The 19,249-nt window shown below is 40.6% G+C and overlaps 1 protein-coding gene across 2 annotated transcripts in view; it reads right to left on the bottom strand.

Moving 5' to 3' along the window:
* Positions 1-3,755: 3,755 nt before the first annotated feature.
* tbck (TBC1 domain containing kinase) overlaps positions 3,756-19,249 on the bottom strand; it is a 52,257-nt gene continuing 36,763 nt past the window's right edge. For both annotated transcript variants that reach the window (XM_030737653.1, XM_030737661.1), the window contains exons 24-26: positions 16,978-17,141; positions 10,908-11,067; positions 3,756-4,337 (exon numbers count right to left, since the gene is read on the bottom strand). In XM_030737653.1, the coding sequence (XP_030593513.1) occupies positions 4,227-4,337; positions 10,908-11,067; positions 16,978-17,141 (435 nt within the window). In that variant the 3' untranslated portion in view covers positions 3,756-4,226. The remainder of the gene's footprint in view (positions 4,338-10,907; positions 11,068-16,977; positions 17,142-19,249) is intronic.

Here is a 19,249-nt window from a genome sequence, read left to right as displayed (position 1 = left end):
TTCCACTGTGTGTTTTTCTATCCAGGTATGCTGTGATTGCAATAGCAGTGTGTTAGAGAGACTGTTTCCCTTCCTTAAAATGACTTCTTGACAGCCACCCTTCCACTGAGACCATTTCTAATGAGGCTTCAGCAAACAGATGGATCACCTGAAGGGCCTGTGCACCTCTCACATCCTGTGTCAGGTCTTGGCTGTTTTTTTTTTCCTATTTCTTGAGTGTGTGTGTGTGTGTGTGTGTGTGTGGGGGGGGGGGGGGGGGGGGGGGGGGGGGGGGGGGCAAGTTTTTGGCTAATCTCTTTTTGGGAATCACCTTTTTGCTGAGAAAATACTATTTTATGCCCATGATATTGTTTTATATTTGGCATTTTTCATAGATTCAACTAGAGAAATTGGCACAAATTCTTAATGCAACAGGGTGCTAGTAACAAAGTGCCTAAAGATACAATTTAAAATTGGCTCTTTGCTAAGTTGTCTGTTATGTGCAGATGCAACACGGGTTCATTGATTGAGTCAGGTACCAGTTCCTGCTAAAATATATGGACAGAATGAAAACGTTTATTTCTTTGTGACTTCTCATTGAACTTGTGCTGTGTAAGGTAGATGGTGAAACTAGTTGTGGGGATATGATTACAAAACCTCTGCCCATCATGCAGAAGACTTATTTACTGACTTGGTGAACCAGCTGTTGCTATTGTCTGAATTACAGTACAAATGACAAATATTTAAAAGAAAATCAAAAGCACAAGTGGACTCATAACTTCACGACCTGCATGACTCTCATGGATTTCTAAGGTGTGGGACTGGTTGGAGTGGTGTGTCAACGAAGCCTTCCAAAACAGCTCATCTTAATAACCTTCTCACTGAAATTTTCAGTTAATCTTTTCTCATGAATAACCGCCTATACAATGATTGTGACAAAACATCATTACACTTTAATACGTAACTTAAAATTAAAGCACACAATTATTATTATGCAAAACATAAGAGGCATAAAAGTTTAAATGCAGCTTTGCATACATGTCATGGTGTGTGGAAGATGGCTGTGTGGCTTGTGGAGGAAGGGAGGACCCAAATGCAGGACGCAGGAGCAGGCAGAGGTATAAAGCAAAACAAGCCTTTATTGTGGAATAAACCAACAGAAGATAACAAAACTACAGGAAACCTGAACTGGGAGGAACCAAGAATACAAAAAGCATGGAGAATGCAGGAACAAAACGCAGGGAAGTAAAACAAAACACAAAGTACAAGCAACAGGGGATGTCAAAATAAAACAGGAAGTGAGAAGACTTGAAACCACATAAAGAGGACGCAGACTAGACAACACAGGGAGACAGACACTGTGGAAAATAAACAAAAGAAACGCCACACAAAGGAGAAACACTTTGGGACAGAACACAGAGAGAACTAAGAACTAACTAAGAATACATAAGAGGAACACATGAAACAATATAACAAAACAAAACAGTAACAATAAAGGTAACAAAATTATAAAAGACCATAAACTAAGAAAAAAGGGGTTGCAGACCCAGGACCATGACAATACTCTCTGATCTCTAAAGATGAATCCTTGCCACTTTGTAACAGAGTTCTGATGCTTCCTTAAAATAAGTGCAGGATCGCCTCCTCAAGTAAGAACGATTTCTTTTTCACTTTCTAACACATGGAAGGGGGACATCTTTTCTAAATTGGGATTTTGCCTGAAACACTATCCCTGCTGAGTTTATAAATGCGAGATTAGCTAATTTATTCCAAGAAGAGCACAAAAGGAGAATCTACAGTGATCAGCGTAGTTCTGTTGTGTTATGCTGAAGTGAGCAAAGTTATTTTTTGTTCACTGAAACATCAGATGGTGATTTATGTGAAATATAATCTGCTAATGTTCCAGCAAAGTATTTATTACACTGTACATCAGACCAATATACTAACAGCTAAGAACTTTTTTTTTTGGTCATGTCTGGCAGTTTTTGCAATCAGAATGATGGTCCGAATGCATTTTGTACCAAACATATTTGCTTTTACAAGAAAAGCTCTATAAGTTTTCTATAGGCTATTCTTGTTAATGTTTGTATCTTTATTTTAATTATTCTTGCCAGATCTGACAGGCAGGAAGGAAGAGAAGAAGAGAGATAGAAAGAGAAGCCAAAAAAGGGAGAACAGAAAAAAAAAAATAATAATAGAAGATGGATAGATGCACATACATACACATTCACACACACACATACATACAATTTTACTGTAGTTTGTAGTAATGTGTGTGTGTGTGTGTGTGTGTGTTCCTTTGTCATGGAATGTACACAATCAATGGGTCAATGGGCAAGAGCCCAGAGAGCCCAAAAAAACCCCACCCCCCAGCAGGCCGGCCGCCCTGCATGAGCTGAGAACACGGCCCCGAGGCCCCAGGTACCCGGGAACTGCTTGACACCCAGCTTGACCCCCCACGCCAAAGAGGCCTGAGCCACCCCCAGGCCACAGCCGCAGGCCAAAAGCCACGCCAAGACATCCGGCAACGCAACCCAGGACCCAGAGGCACTCACATCCCAGATGCGGCAGTAACCAGGGGGGAGCACTGGGGAGTGGTAGGGAGGGGTAACTCCCACCCTCCACAACCCTATCCCACAGGGGCCAAGGCAAGCCACAGACCCAGGCCCAGCTGTCCAAAGAGCGCACGCACACACACACACACACACAGGCCATATACTGCTAAGAACCTTCTAACTAAATCAGTTACTGTTTCCTCTAGTCTCAAGCCACTTATAAAAACTGTCACTTTATTTATCCATTTTCATTTGTCCAGATTGCTGAGGATTTTACAAGACAGGAATTTGAATGTGACAATTAGTGCCTTCACAAAATATTTCATGTCAACAAGACTAAGAGTGTAAAATTTTAGTAGTTTTGAAATAGAAGATTGACTGTTTTGTCTTATTAAATGTACACTCAATTAAAATAAATAAATAAAACACCAATAACAACAACAAGGAAACACAAGCACGTTTTTCTATTTTTCTTTGGTAACATCCACGAGGATAATTTGATTCATGAATGTAAGTTGCCAAAATGCTTGAATTAGTTGCAGAAAGCAGTTGTTTAAAAAACTAAATAATGGACCAGAACATCAGTAATGTAGTAGATAATCTAACTCACAATCCATCACAATTCACAGGTTATTGTAAGGTGTGAAAGAGAGAAAGGATGTGATAAGTGTTGTCATTGGTTGGCTGTATTGCACAAACTAATGAGAATAAAAATTCACGTAGGAGTCAATGGGCGCAAATTCTGTATTGTTGTGATGGGCTGCCAGTAACAAAGTGCTTAAAGATACAATTTAAAACAGGTTCTATGGTAAGTTGTCTGTTACGTGTAGATGTAACACGGGTTCAACGCTTGATTTAGGTGCCTTTTTTATCCTTAAATGATTCATAGGTCAGTGTTAAGGGGCTTAATAAAAACATTCCTCTGAAAATGGTCAGGTACAAGGACTGGACTAAAAGTGAAAACCAAGAAATGTACAGAGAAAAAACTTTGAAAGTCCTTCAGAAAACCTGGAGAACTACTGCCCAAGACCACTTTGAAAAAATAGTAGTGTGGCTCCTTGGAAACAAAATATAAATAAATGAGTGTTAGCTCAAGACACTTGCACAGCACTGTGTAGCACGCCAACTGCATATATAAGACATTTCACTGATAAGTAACTGCTAATACTGGATGTGAAATCACCAAGTAAGTTGCTGTGTTATTTTTTATTGTTTCTCACACAAACACAGTGATCACAGACAGCTGAACTTTTAGTACACACAGTATCAGCTGTTCTACAAGAGAACCTTTTGATAACTGCTTGTTGAGGGAGCCAGGATGAGTGAGACCTGAAGATTACACACATTTATTTAGTCGGTTTAATGTGCCTCTACATAGGATCATTTCCTGTTGGGCTGGTTATAGAAAAATAAAAATCAGTTATTCTTAAGCCAGAATATTAACCAAACAATGACTCTGTGAGCAGGGTCATGAAAGCAAAGTGGGTAAAAAAGCAGATTATTTCAATACAGTTACTCATTTTGCAGCAGTTAATAATTAAAATATGTTTTAAAAAAAAAAAGTCTAAATGCAATGGCGATGTTTGTTCAGTTATTTTTTTTTTACTTCAATATGAGCTCAAAATTTACAGTCTTTAAAATTTACAGCCTTTTCATTTGTCCCTTATGTTAAAGTCAAGCTAAGGAAAAGCCTCAGATCTGGGGGGAAGGGACAGTCAGGAGTCCAGTGGGCTTCAGCTTGTTGATCCCCCCATCCAGGATGCAAACACGTGGAAAATTCATCTTAACTAGATGCCCAGCAAACTGAGAACAAAAAGGAAAAAAGAGAGAAAATTCCCATGAAGAACTGTGACAAGAACAGGCTGGTTAGTTATTCAGAGAGTTGCCATATATGAGAATTAGCATGTTTGGACAGTAATAGCTTTAGCAATCAGGAACCACGGTGGTGTAATGTGTGCAGTTCAATAGTTCATGTGTCAAATATGTCAGAGTAGGATCAAGATTATTTGGACTGAAGCTGAACCCTCACGTAATGCCAAGACTTGCTGTCTCTGTCATAAGGACCTAACACACTCTACTGCACTCTGAGCTGTTGATAAAATAACTGTTAGTGCTACCCAACAGTTTCTATATCTGGTGTGTTGCTAATATTTTGTTATTCTAGTTTCTATGTAGTTATAGTAGGCACATCCAGTACTACAGTACAAAATTGATTCATGAACCTCCCTGAGACAATCTCAATATAAGCTTAAACACTAAACTGGAGGATAACTTAATCCTAACAACGTACTGATTCAGGTTCCAGTTCCTGCTAAAATATATGGACAGAATGAAAACATGTTTATTCTTTTGTGACTTCTCATTGAACTTGTGTTGTGTAAGGTAGATGGTGAAACTAATTGTGGGTAGGGCTGCATAAAACGATTATTTTAGTAATCGAGTATTCTATCGATTATTCCAGCGATCAATCGAGTAATCGGATAAGAAATACTTTTTTTTAATTAACAGTTTATCTGCATATTTTAACTTCCGTAATGCAGTTTCTCGCCATGTGAACAAACAGCAGTGAATGGAGCAGCTGCAAAGTTCTCTTTTCTTCACCTTAACACTTGATGATCAGGTGCTTGATGAAGGACCTCCAGCTGTTTCACAGATTTAATGGTGGTTACTAAAAGAAAAAGCTGCTGTTTTGGACGCTGGAAAAACGTTTCCTTTTTCACTACTTGAGCTCACCGTCACAGCTTTGCCTCTTTGCGCTTGCGCAGTTAAAACCGCTGCCTGCTATGAGTGTTTTGAAAAACTAGTGGCTGCGGGAGCCATGGCGCATGTGTGAGTAATGGTGTAATGCTTTGTATTCACAAGCATTCTCGAAAATACGTTTCTACTGCAGGTCTATATTTAGTCACTAATAAGGGATTAAAGTATAAAAAATATTTTGAAGGAGCCCCTCGGTCCTGGGGGGCGGGCCTTCCGGTACCGAACCATCGCTAGTGCTAATGGCCCGCGCTCGCTAGCAAACCAGTTCTGGTAGCTACAGCTGAAGTAAAGACAAAAATAGCAGCTGAAATTCTCAGCGAGCACAACACACACAGACACACAGAGAGCAGTGGAGGCGTGGAAATGCATGTCAGCGACAGTTGCCACCCGTCCCGTAAAGTACGGAACACGGCATGTTACGGAGCCGTATTCCACGGAGTCCCGTAACATACGGGGTTCTGTATTTTACGAGACAGGTGGCAACTCTAGATGATCCACTCTGTGTTAAATGAAATCCATCGCAGCGACGGAGAGCTTTTTAGAATGTGTGCTTGTGTATACGTGAGTGATTCACACTCCAGTCCAGTAGGTGGCGGTAATGCAGTTCTATGTTGGTTTGCCAGCCCCCAATAAACCCACAAAAAAAACGTCAGCACTAATGCTGCTAATGCTAGTGAGGAGCGCCGCTTACACCGAGACAGCTGTACGCTGCAGAGTTTAAACGAAGCATCGACACAGTAAATTTGTGTCGATAAATTTTTAGAATCGATTTAATCGAGTTAATCGATGAATCGTTGCAGCCCTAATTGTGGGGATACAAAACCTCTGGTCATTATGCAGAAGAGGTATTTACTGAGATGGTGAACCAGCTATTGTCTGAATTGCAGTAAAAATGGCAAAGATTTACAAGAAAATCAAAATCACGAGTAGACTCCTAACTTTAAAATATGATGATTTCATTTCACGACCTGCATGACTCTGATGGATTTCTAATGTGTAGGATTGGTTGCAGTGGTGTGTCCACAAATCCTACAAAAATAGCTCATCTTAATAACCTCCTCATTAAAAATGTTATTTATCTTATCTCAGGAATAATTGTCAAACTACCTAAATGATGATAATAACAAAAATGTCATTATGTATTAACACTTGGCTTAAGATTAAAGCACACAGTTGTTATTATGCAAAACACGAGAGGCATGAAGCCACAGTTTTTAGAAGACCTATGACCACGTGCTGATTATGTGGACCATTAAAAGTTTAAATGCAGCTTTGTATTGCACTTAGAAATCAAGAAGGCCTGCAAACAGTCGAGGACAAATTAATATCATTCACCACCGAATTAAAGTGTTTGATTGCAGGAGTATTATGACTCCTGATTATCGCTACAGTGCCTGCCCCCCCCCCCCCAAAAAAGTCGCCACCAAAAAAAAAAGGTCACACACTAATATTTCGTTGGACCGCCTTTAGCTTTGATTACGGCATGCATTCGCTGTGGCATTGTTTCAATAAGCTTCTGCAATGTCACAAGATTTATTTCCATCCAGTGTTGCATTAATTTTTCACCAAGATCTTGCAGTAATGATGGCAGATTCTGACCACTGCACAAAGCCTTCTCCAACACATCCCAAATATTCTCAATGGGGTTGAGGTCTGGACTCTGTGGTGGCCAATCCATGTGTGGAAATTATGTCTCATGGTCCCAGAACCACTCTTTCACAATTCAAGCCCAGTGAATCCTAGCATTGTCATCTTGGAATATGCCCGTGCCATCAGGGAAGAAAAAATCCATTGATGGAATAACCTGGTCATTCAGTATATTCAGGTAGTCAGCTGACCTCATTCTTTGAGCACATAATGTTGCTGAACCTAGACCTGACCAACTGCAGCAACCACAGATCATAGCACTGCCCCCACAGGCTTGTACAGTAGGCACTAGGCATGATGGGTGCATCACTTCACCTGCCTCTCTTCTTACCCTGATGCACCCATAACTCTGGTACAGGGTAAATCTGGACTTCTCAGACCACATGACCTTCTTCTATTGCTCCAGAGTCCAATCTTTATGCCCCCTTGCAAACTGAAGCCTTTTTTTCTGGTTAGCCTCACTGATTAGTGGTTTTCTTAAGGCTACACAGCTGTTCAGTCCCAATCCCTTGAGTTCTCTTCGCATTGTACGTGTGGAAATGCTCTTACTTTCACTATTAAACATAGCCCTGAGTGCTACTGTTGTTTTTCTTTGATTTGATTTCACCAAAGTTTAAGTGATCGCCGATCACGATCATTCAGAATTTTTTTCCAGCCACATTTCTTCCTCAAAGACGACGGGTCCCCATTATCCTTCCAGTTTTTAATGCGTTGGACAGTTCTTAACCCAATTTTAGGAGTTTCTGCAATCTCCTCAGATGTTTTCTCTGCTTGATGCATGCCAATGATTTGACCCTTCTCAAACAGCCTGACATCTTTTCCACGAACACGCGATGTGTTAAACAACATGGTTGTTTAAGAAATGAGAAGCAACTCATTGCACCAGTTGGGGTTAATTAGCTGAAAGATAATCGCCCATGCAGTAATTATCCCATAGGATGCTCATACCTATTTGCTTAGTTAAATCCAGGTGGCAACTTTTCTTTTTGGCCAGGCAGTGTATTTTCATGGCCAGGAAAAGCATGAAAATAGGTATCATTACTAGTCTGTGCCCAATATAACCAGTAATCACAGTTTCAGCCCTTGAAATATGATGCTTCTGTGTTCATTCTTATATTCATATCTTTTACAGATACAGTGGCTCGCAAAAGTATTCATACTAGGGTTTAATCCCGGGATCCGGGATTCCCGGGAAATGCGATCAGAACCATTTCCCGTTTACCGGGAAACGTTAGACGGGAAACCGGGAAAAAAGTCGCGCGCGTCGATTTGACTTTCAGAAAGAAAAGAAAGCTTCAGATTGTTAAATTTAAGGAAATATTGAGAGAAGGGTTCGTTTAATGCGAAAAGCATTACTCTTCATTTCAGGCACGTTCAGCCTCCGTTTAAGGCTTCAGCCTTCATCTCAAGCGTTTTAATAGAGGTATTACACAGTTGTGCTTTTTTCCTCTTTAATTTGTTGAAATCGTAGGCAATGTGTTTAGCCTAAGGTATTTTGTATTATATAATTTTATATTATTATATACTGTTATATTGCATTATATAGCCTATAAAATATGCCTGCCCTGAACAATAAAGAAATATCTGTTTAACTTCGAGTGTTTCTTTTCCTCGTTTGCAGCCGCTTACTAACAATCATGAATTAGGATACGGGCCTAATGTGTGAAGAAATTATCATGAAATAGATTGCTTTAACATATTTGGCTTTTAAAATGGAGTTGAGTAAAATGTATATTTTTTAGGCTATAAGGATTGGCCAGTTTTTCAATAGACGATTCACAGCGAACCTACTTTAACCCTCAGACACGGTGTTATAAATTTGTTGTTGCCAGAATGGCAATGACCAAGTCGTAGTGCATTACTCGAGGCCCTGTGTTATGCCATATTATAGTGTAGTACGGTAGTTAACTTTTCAATGACTATTACAGCGTTCCACTGGTGGAGATATAGCGCAACAGATGTCGCCACGACAGCGTGGTTGAGCCTTTATCAATGCTGTGGAGATGAACCGTATTGTTTTGCACCAGCAATTGTAAAATATCTTGGTATAATTCCATGTACAATGGAGGAATATTCTAATTATATTTGTTAAGGGAGTGTTGAGGAACGATACAACACCGCATAGCTCGAACACTCAAATGTCGAGATGTAGGTTTTATTGCATTAATCAAGCCGACGTTGCCCCCTACTGGGCATAACAGGACATAGCTGGAAAGCTACCTCTACAATATCACAATAGGTTAAGGCCGACACAGGCTACAGAAGGCCTAATTATAATAAATAAATAAATAAACTTTTTCCCGGGATTCCCGGGAAATGGCTCGTCATTTCCCGGGATTTGATTCATGTCATTTTCGGGAAAAATATTAAACCCTAATTCATACCCCTTGAACTTTTCCATATTTTGTCACATTACAACCACAAACATAAATATATTTCACTGGAATTTAATGTGAAAGACCAACACAAAGTGGTATACAATTGTGAAGTGGAAAGAAAATTACACATGATTCAAAACATTTTTTACAAATAAAAAACTGAAAAGTGTGGTGTGCAAAAGTATTCAGCCCCCCTTTCTCTGAATGCAACCAATTGCATTCAGAAGTTTCCTGATGAGTGCTAATGACTAAAAAGAGTCCACCTCTATGTAATCTAATCTCAGTACAAATACAGCTGCTCCGTGACGGCCTCAGAGGTTGGTTAAGAAAATATTGGGGAGTAAACAGCATCATGAAGTCCAAAGAACACACCAGACAGGTCAGGAATAAGGTTGTGGAGAAGTTTAAAGCAGGCTTAGGCTATATTTCCCAAGCTTTGAACATCTCATGGAGCACTGTTCAATCCATTATCCGGAAATGGAAAGAGTATGGCACAACTGTAAACCTACCAAGACAAGGCCGTCCACCTAAACTTACAGGCCGAACAAGGAGAGCACTGATCAGAGATGCAGCCAAGAGGCCCATGGTGACTCTGGACGAAATGCAGAGATCCACAGCTCAGGTGGGGGAATCTGTCCACAGGACAACTATTAGTCGTGCACTGCACAAATGTGGTCTTTATGGAAGAGTGGCAAGAAGAAAACCATTGTTAAAAGAAAACCATAAAAAGTCCCATTTGCAGTTTGCCAGAAGCCATGTTGGGGACACAGCAAACATGTGGAACAAGGTGCTTTGGTCAGATGAGACCAAAATTGAACTTTCTGGCCAAAATGCAAAAAGCTATGTGTGGCAGAGAATTAACACTGCACATCACTCTGGACAGACCATCCCCACTGTCAAATATGGTGGTGGCAGCATCATGCTCTGGGGCTGCTTCTCTTCAGCAGGGACAGGGAAGTTGGTCAGAGTTGATGGGAAGATGGATGGAGCCAAATACAGGGCAATCTCGGAGGAAAACCTGTTGGAGTCTGCAAAAGACTTGAGACTGGGGCGGAGGTTCACCTTCCAGCAGGACAACGACCCTAAATATAAAGCCAGGGCTACAATGGGATGGTTTAAAACAAAACGTATTCATGTGTTAGAATGGCCCAGTCAAAGTCCAGACCTAAACCCAATTGAGAATTTGTGGCAAGATCTGAAAACTGCTGATCACAAATGCTCTCCATCTAATCTGACTGAGCTTGAGCTGTTTTGCAGAGAAGAATGGGCAAAAATTTCAGTCACTAGATGTGCAAAGCTAAAAGACTCGCAGCTGTAATTGCAGCAAAAGGTGGTTCCACAAAGTATTGACTCAGGGGGGCTCAGTACTTTTGCACACCACACTTTTCAGTTTTTTATTTGTAAAAAATGTTTTGAATCATGTATAATTTTCTTTCCACTTCACAATTGTATACCACTTTGTGTTGGCCTTTCACATTAAATTCCAGTGAAATATATTTATGTTTGTGGTTGTAATGTGACAAAATATGGAAAAGTTCAAGAGGTATGAATACTTTTGCAAGCCACTGTATGTGGATGACTGCTTGCTCACCATAGCTGCACTCTTCATGTTGTGGCTGATGACCACAATGACACGCCCCCTGTAGCTCTGGAGGCCTCCTGCGGCGGGACACTGCACCACCTCATTGTCAGGACTGAAAGTGGTGTTGAAGGGAATGTTGATGCTTCCAGAAATGTGGCCTCTGTTGAAGCTGGAGGCAGAGGGGTCAAGGAATAATGGCGAGGAAGCAAGGCCAAAAATGAGCCGTGTGTGTGTGTGTGTGTGTGTGTGTGCGCGCGCGTCATTTCATTGGAGTCCCTGTATTACTGAAAAACAGGAGATACAACAGACAGCATACACCACAACAATATCACACCAGTTCAGTGACTACTTGTTATAATTCTTTTCAGGTTGAATTTTAGTACAAATCATATGTAAGGCAAACTTTAGCAGCAGTGTGGAAAAACTGAAAGGACAGAAGAATGGAAAGGGAGAAAAACCAGAAGATATGTAGTACTAAAGAAAAAAAAAAAATCCAGGGAACGACTCATTTCTGTGAGTGCATTAGCCTTGTTGGAATAAATTACCATGTTCACCAAATCAAACCATACCAGCAGTGTATAATCCATACACCAACAAATCCTGTTGTGGTACATTTAGCCTGTGAATAGTATGAGGTCCATGCTGGTTGTTTTCCACAAGGGAACAGCAACAAGGTGCCTCAATGGCTAAATCTAGGCTGCTCTGATCTACTTCACAATGATTCTAATTTAATACACTTTTTGCAACTGCAGAAACACACAATAGAGATTTGCCTAAGATCACAAAGGAGGTGAAAAAGGGTTGCCAAATCCTGTAAAGTGGCCAAATCTCTTTTGTCCATGTGAGTTGGGCTGTGGAGCCTGTGCCTATCTGTATGCTCCAGAGAAGGAATTTTGACATGGAAACTGCCATTTCAAAATCCCTAATCTAGCCACTAATCCTTATTGATTAATGACTCTTTGACCCCCTTAGCCAATCAGCCATTACACTGATGAGCTGAACCTTTGAGCCTCACTCTTTTTTTGTGCTTTGAAATTTTTATGTTCAAGGATTTCTGGCCCTATTGTACTGTATCCTACAACAGCTAAATTAATGCCTTTATGCAATGCTGTAATTATATGCAGAGCTGAAAAAAAATGGAAAGGAGGCTATTGATTGTGACAAGCTGTAGAAATGTTCATTTTTAATCTACAGGGAATGTTTTGTATGGGAGACTGCGTGCATTTATGCACATCACGGCTCCGGATACGGCTGCTGTTCTGGGAAAGCACTGCACAAAACATCAACTTTTCATGACAAAAGAACCTTGTTTTCAGCTTTCTTTTTCATTTAGCCCAGTGGGTTTGTAAAATGATTATAGCTTAAGAAGGAAGAGAATTTTCAAATAAAATGTGACATACAACATTAACCAGAGTGAGCAATCTATTGTGCAAAATACCTAAAATATCTTTTTCTTTCTGCTGCTCCCCTTAGGGTACAGCACAGCAGATCATCTGCCTTCATCTTAACCTATCCCTTGTATCTTTTTCTGTCATACAACCCCCTGCATGTCCTCCTTCACTACACCCATGAATCCTGCCAGGCAGGAGGAGAAGAGGAAGGCAGCTCCATCTCCAGCATCCTTTTATCCAGTTTATCCACTATCCCTCCTCTGCACATGTCCAGACCATCTCAACCTTGCCTTTCTGACTTTGTCTCCAAACTGTTAAACCCAATGTACTCATTTCTAATCCTGGCCATCCTGGTCACTCCCAACAAAAATCTTAACATCTTCAACTCTGCCACCTCCAGCTCTGCCTCCTGTCTTTTTGTCAGTGCCATCATCTCCAATCAATACATTACAGCAGATCTCACTACCATCTTGTAAACCTTCCCTTTCACTCTTGCTGCTATCATTCTGTCACACAGCAACTCACTCCACCCTCTTCTTCACCTCCTGTGTGCACTGTCCATTACTTTGGATGGTTGACCCCCACCTTCACTGCATTCTGTCATGCTTCTACTGACTTCCATTCCTCTTCTCTCCAGATCATACCTCAACCTCTCTGGGCTCTCTTCCACCTGCTCCCTATTTTCACTACAGATCACAATATCATCTGCCAACATCATAGTCCCCAGAGACTCCTGCCTGACCTCATCTGCCAACCTGTTCATTAACAATGCAAACAAGAAGGGGCTCTGATGTAATCCCAGCCTCACCTTGAAGCCATCCGTCACTTCTACTGCACACCTCACCACTGTCTTGCTGTCCTCATAGATATCCTGCAGCAGCCTCACATACTGTACCACTCTGCCACTCCTGACTTCCTCATGCAGAACCACAGTTCCTCTCAGCACCCTATCATATGTATGTGTAGGTTCTCAGTCATCCAGGTCATAGTAGTCTCTGGAGCTTGAAAAAAGGGCGACTGGACTTCTTTTTGTTTCTTCAAGACGTTTCACCTCTCATCTGAAAGGCTTCTTCAGTTCTCAAACCCAGATCGACAAAAACACAGTGCAGCTCCTTATGACCTTCTCTATACTCTATCCATCAACACTCTCAAAGCAAACATCATGTCTGTAGCTTTTTCTCAGCCACTCTTTGTAACCTAGCTTCAACAACTCTTTCCTATAGCTTCATGGCATGGCTCATCAACTTTATTTCTATGTAGTTATTACAGCTCTGCACACCACCCTTTTTCTTGAAAATCGGTACCAGTACACTTCTTTTTGTTCCTCAAGCATCCTCTCACTCTCATTCATCCTTTTCATAGATGCCCTCACTTCTAATCCTCCTTAGATCTCCTCATTATTAATCCTCTGCACTTCCTGATTCACTGACTGTCCTTTATCTGTCCTCTCTCTGGCGTTCTCTTCATTCATGAGCTCCTCAAAATGCTCCTTCTATCTTCTCAACACACTTCCTTTACTTGTTAACACATTTCTATCTATATCCTTAATCACTCTAACCTGTTGGATATCTTGCACATACCTGCTGTACTCCTGTCTACTTTCTTTATCTCCCTGACCATCCCATGCTTTCTTCGCCAACCTTTTCACTGAATACTTGCCCAACCAAAAAACAAATAAAATGAAAAAATATATATATATACACTACTTAAACTAGAATGTCAATGAACATCTGAATGTCAGCAGCTCATCTAACTAACAGTCCACCACAGTTCACAGTTTATTGCCCGTAACATGGCAAATATGATTTTGGCCTTGAGCACAGTTCAGGTGAAGACCCAATGGGTGATCACTGTATGCAAGTTTGACTAAATTATGACCAACAGTATAGGAAGAGTAGCAATTCTTGTGAATTGTGGGCAGACAGACTTCTTGCCTTGGTATAAGCTCATCAGTCCTTAGGCCAGATGAGCTAATAAAGAGGAAATTATCATGTAGCCAAAAGGCCAGATGAACGTACTTTCACAGGCTAAATTCCACTGCTTTAATCCATCGTCTCTCAGACTTTGGGATATGGTGGGGTATTGGGGGGGGGGCATCTGAATGTTGCAGAGCCTGGCTGAATTGCAATCAATGGAAACCAAGCTGTTTTAATCTCTGCCTGTGGTTTCATTAAAACAAATAAATAAATAAATAAATAAAAGCACTGGCACCACATAAAGTGATAACCAAAATATCCAAGGCACTGAACAGAGAAAGACCTCATGCATGCACTGAACTGTGTACAAATTTTGCTTTACAGTATGTCCTGACATTTATGTCTTCTGCATATCATTCATGAGTGAATGAAATCATAAATGTATCAGTGCTGGCACAGGAAGTATGTCTCTGTGCCTGCCCCATGTATTAAAAAAATTAATAAATAAACAAACAAATGAACAAAAAAAAGACAACCACCCTCTGTAAATTCAAAGATGCTGTCACACTGGTCTGTGCAAATCCCTCCGACACCCCCTCAACATTGCATTCTGGTTGAGGTTTAACCATCATGACTTACTTTCTTTTTATGTTTTTCCCTCTGTGTATTGTGGTGAGTGTCTTCATCATTGTAGAGAAGCAGAGACAGGTGTGTTGAAAACCACACTTACCAGCTGCACCTTATGTCATCATGCCTTTGCAAATACCTGTCCCTGGCACTTCCACTCTACCAGATGCAGACTCTGCTAATTCTCAGCGGTTTTACTGTTCCAAGCCAACACCACCTCCACTCACCCTAGGTCCCTGCACACCCTCACCCACAGCTCTTCAGCTGCCAGTCTGCAGTATTCCCCGGTCACCACGCCACTCTCAGTTATCTCAACTTTTGCTTTTAATTTGACTCAACCTATTTGTGTTTGCTTTTGGGGTCGTTCGTTCTGTCTGGCGTGAAACGGATGCATGAATCAGAACTTCTGTGGGAACCTGCCATGTAGTCAAGAACTTTAAGTCTGCCTTTACTAGAATTAGTGTGGTACACATTTGACATTGAATAGAGACATACTCATTTTAGAGTAGAAATAAAATGTCCATCTGTATGTCTGTCAAGTATGGTGTAGAAGTGACAGTGAGCTACAGTTTAATGTACCAGTGCAAATGTTGGCCAAACAGCCAGTGCATTGTTGCACTTTCAGTCCTACCATTTGTTATGGCTGATTTCATTTGTATTGCTCACATTATGGCACTCTGCCCATAAAAAAAAGTATACCTAATTTAAATATGACTTATCTCCACTGCAAGGTCATCTCCATATGAAACACTGTGAACACTGCAGCACTCCTAAATTTGAATCACTCCCTGGAAGTCCCATTCTGAAAATTTACGATGACAACTGGATGATCAGCACTGTGTCAAATCACTTACTAACTTGAGTTTCATTTTAGGAAAGACACTGACGCTGCAGGGAGCCTAGTATGGTGAGCAGGGCAGGCTGCAGCGACATACACTAGATGCCTTATACCATATAATGCTGCATTGACAGCCTGACTGTGGAGCTCCAAGTTATGGTGCATAACCTGCACTCCATTTGAGGAACATTTCTAAATTCTGACTTATGGTTTCTTTGACTGAACTAGAAAAAACTGTTTATTAATTTGTGTGATCACGTCTAGATTATTATAATACCCTTCAGCCTCCAAAGCTGTACAAAATGCCACAGCCAGGCTCCTAATGCTTTCTAGTAAACCAGCTCACATTACTTTCAGTCTATAGTATCAAGACTTTGGAATAGTCTCCCATTCCAAAGTCTGGAATGGGAGACTCTGTGGACTCCTAAACAGTTGAAAACATTTCTTTTTGACTGGGCTGTCTGTTGAGATTCTTTTGGCTATTAACTGTTTTTTTAACAACCTGTTCATTTTTATTCTATTTGATTTTGTATTACTATTAACTTTATTTTAATTGTTTTTATTTTTATTTATTTTACTCTATTTTATTGTACAGCACTTTGTGACTACTTGTCTGTGAAAAGCGCATTATAAAATTAACTTTACTCCTGATTTTATGTGCCAGCTTTGGGCTTGGTCACTGAGTTCTACTGAAGACAGCGTCATCTGTGATGATCCTCGACATGCAGGTCAGGTCTGTTTGACACATAAACTTATGTCTGCTCTCTATACAAACAAGTTCCATGGAGAAATCCCAAACGCAAAATGAAAATATGCATAAACTGATCTAAAAGTAGCATCGTTGTACAAGATTCATCATTGAATTTTGTACAACAATATGGCAATGGACATCTTGTATATTCAAGCTCTATATTTAACAAGCACACACTGTTTATGTTAACAACCCTACATATGCTATTTACTGGAAGTTTAGCAAGTACATCTAAACTACAACATCGTTATCCCCATATTTAACAGATACTGTTTCACCGCCTCTCTATGACAGTTGCCAATGTAAGATATAAAAGTCTTAAAGAACAGAAATCTTGAGCACAGGTTTGACAAAAGCTGCCTTATCTGTACCTGAAAATGCTGTTTGTCTCTTTTTGTGATGCAAAATCCAAGCTTGCTAATGACAAGCTCCAGTTTGTGTTCATCATTTCCTGAAGTGCTTCAGCAGTGACTAGCTGAGTGGCATATTTACATGTTAAAACTGTTAAAAGAGAGCGGTGACTGGTTTTTCAGCTACTCAAAAACGGTAAGGATACTCTTCTGCAGTGCGGATATCGACTGCAACAATTTTAGGCTTGCCAGTTTTGTTCCTTTTGGAGGATCCGGACAATGACAGCTCACAAAGGTCAATTAAGTCCTCCGCTGAGATCCTGGGAGATACTTCTGCTTTCAGGTCACCCAGCGACAGAGGCTCCCGAGACTACAAAAGGAGATGAGATCAAGTGTGAGATCATAGCAGTACATGCCGTCAGAGAATTTCTGGAAATAATCAAAATAATTTCGATGAGTAATCCTTATGAAATAATGTAAGAGAAATTAAAACAAGGAAATCAGTGATCTCACCGAGATGCTTTTGTTAAATAAATTTCTATCAGTGGCGAATTTCCTTCTATAAAATCAGCTCAACCTACCATTATGAATTTCAATGTAAACTATATTACAGAACCACAGATGAGCAGCAGCAGTAGCCAGAGCGTGATCTTTTGCCAGTTTCTACCTGAACTGCCAAATGGGTTCATTAAAGCACCCAGCCTGAGGCATGGCTGCAGGAGGTTGAACTCTGCTCTGCAATGTGACCAAATGTTATAAAATTCCCAGAATCCCTGAAGTACATTTTAACCTTAAAGTAGGGAAAAACTGAGGGTGCCAAGAGGTTTGACTAACTCCCTTAAAAAGACTAACAAACAAAAACACTGTCTGGATGATGAGAGTTCATTTCCAGTCTGGTACATCCGTTCATTGATATGCAAATTAAATTGAGGAGAAATACTAACAGCATTATCTAGGAATGTCAGCACACTGTGCGGGATAAGAAGTGCCAACTGCATGACCAGCAGGTTAAATGCCAAAGCGCCGCCATCCATGAAATAAAATGTTTGAAAGCAGCTAACTAAAACTGGTCTGATGAGCAATCTATGGCCCACTCCAGAGTAATAACTCAAGGCTGTGGACCATGGGCATCTGTTAGCCCAGAAATGATTCAAAATATTTTTTTTCCCCCTCCTTGTTTTGGAAGAAAGCCTTAAAGATAAAATTTTGTGCGGTTGACCTAATGCTGTTACAAAATTATAGTGTTATTACTTGAACAGAGGAGAGTAACTAAGCACCGCTACACAAGAACTTAAGAACTTGCAGTTTTAAAGTACTTGTACTACCCTTTAATAATTTGTACTTCATGCTCACTTTTACTTTACAAAGAAACAGAAATGGTGCACTTACGGCTGCATAATTAAGTTGAATGTAGAGAGTGTGTGCATATCTATTTCAGACACACTGAAATTGCCAACACAGTTGCATCCCATTTGCCCAAAGATGTGTGTCCACTAAACACGGTGAGTAACGAATGTATCAGGAAAAAGGTCAACATGGACAAAAGATATGTTATCCCCTCGCACAATGGCAACACCTGTGCTGTACTCAAAATGCTGCAGGGTAAAAACAGAGGAATCTCACAGCTGTTGAGTAGTAAGTGTTATCCACATCCAACTTGCAGGTACAATAAATGAACTTCTATCATTTGTCTGCAAACACTAATTTATAAAGATTAATTACCAAGAATGTAAAGGTGAAAGCAACGCCCTGTTGATTTAATTTTGTGTTAGGTTTTGGTACAGCTACTGAAAAAATGAGTATTCCCCGACCCACTGCGAGCAGTTGTTGGAGGCTGCAGTCACACAGGCCTAGAGAAAGGTTAGTGACCCCGTGGTAATCACCAGTTGTTAAGGACAAATATATATATTCTTAAATCAGTTGGCGAGGGGTGGTGAAGGGTTGCCTGCTGTTGCTATGTGAAACTGGTCTCAAAGATGTATTCAGTGCTGCACCAAAAACCTCATTGTGATTGCTTCAGTCACTAGCAGGTCACCGCAGTCACCCATGATTTCCAAGGAAGACGCCAAAACCACCAGACTGCACGGCCTTTTCAATTTCCACTGCTGCTTGGAGTTAGTGAGTGTTTACAGACAAATCAACATCTTCCACGCAAACTACGGGTGGCCACAGCAATCTGCTGGTGACCAAAGTAATCACAAAGAGGTTTTTAGTGCAGCACCCTCTTTGTGACTGATTTCACCAGCCAGCCGCCTCCAACGTACATTTTTCCCTAGCAACTGGAGGGTGCCAGGGGGTCGCCAACCGGTCTCTAGACCTACTGTATATGACTGAAGCCTTATCTGAGAAAAAACACTGAGCCACAAAATGAGTTATTTATCATATAAAGCAAATTAGTAATTAGTAAAACCTCCTCACAAATTCGGTGTACTGAACTATAACAAGGCATAAAGAATGTTTCTGCCTCCGTCTGAAACC

The sequence above is a fragment of the Archocentrus centrarchus genome, chromosome 1 (assembly GCF_007364275.1).
Source record: "Archocentrus centrarchus isolate MPI-CPG fArcCen1 chromosome 1, fArcCen1, whole genome shotgun sequence".
Lineage (NCBI taxonomy): Eukaryota > Metazoa > Chordata > Actinopteri > Cichliformes > Cichlidae > Archocentrus > Archocentrus centrarchus.
This window is presented reverse-complemented; position numbering and strand designations above follow the sequence as displayed.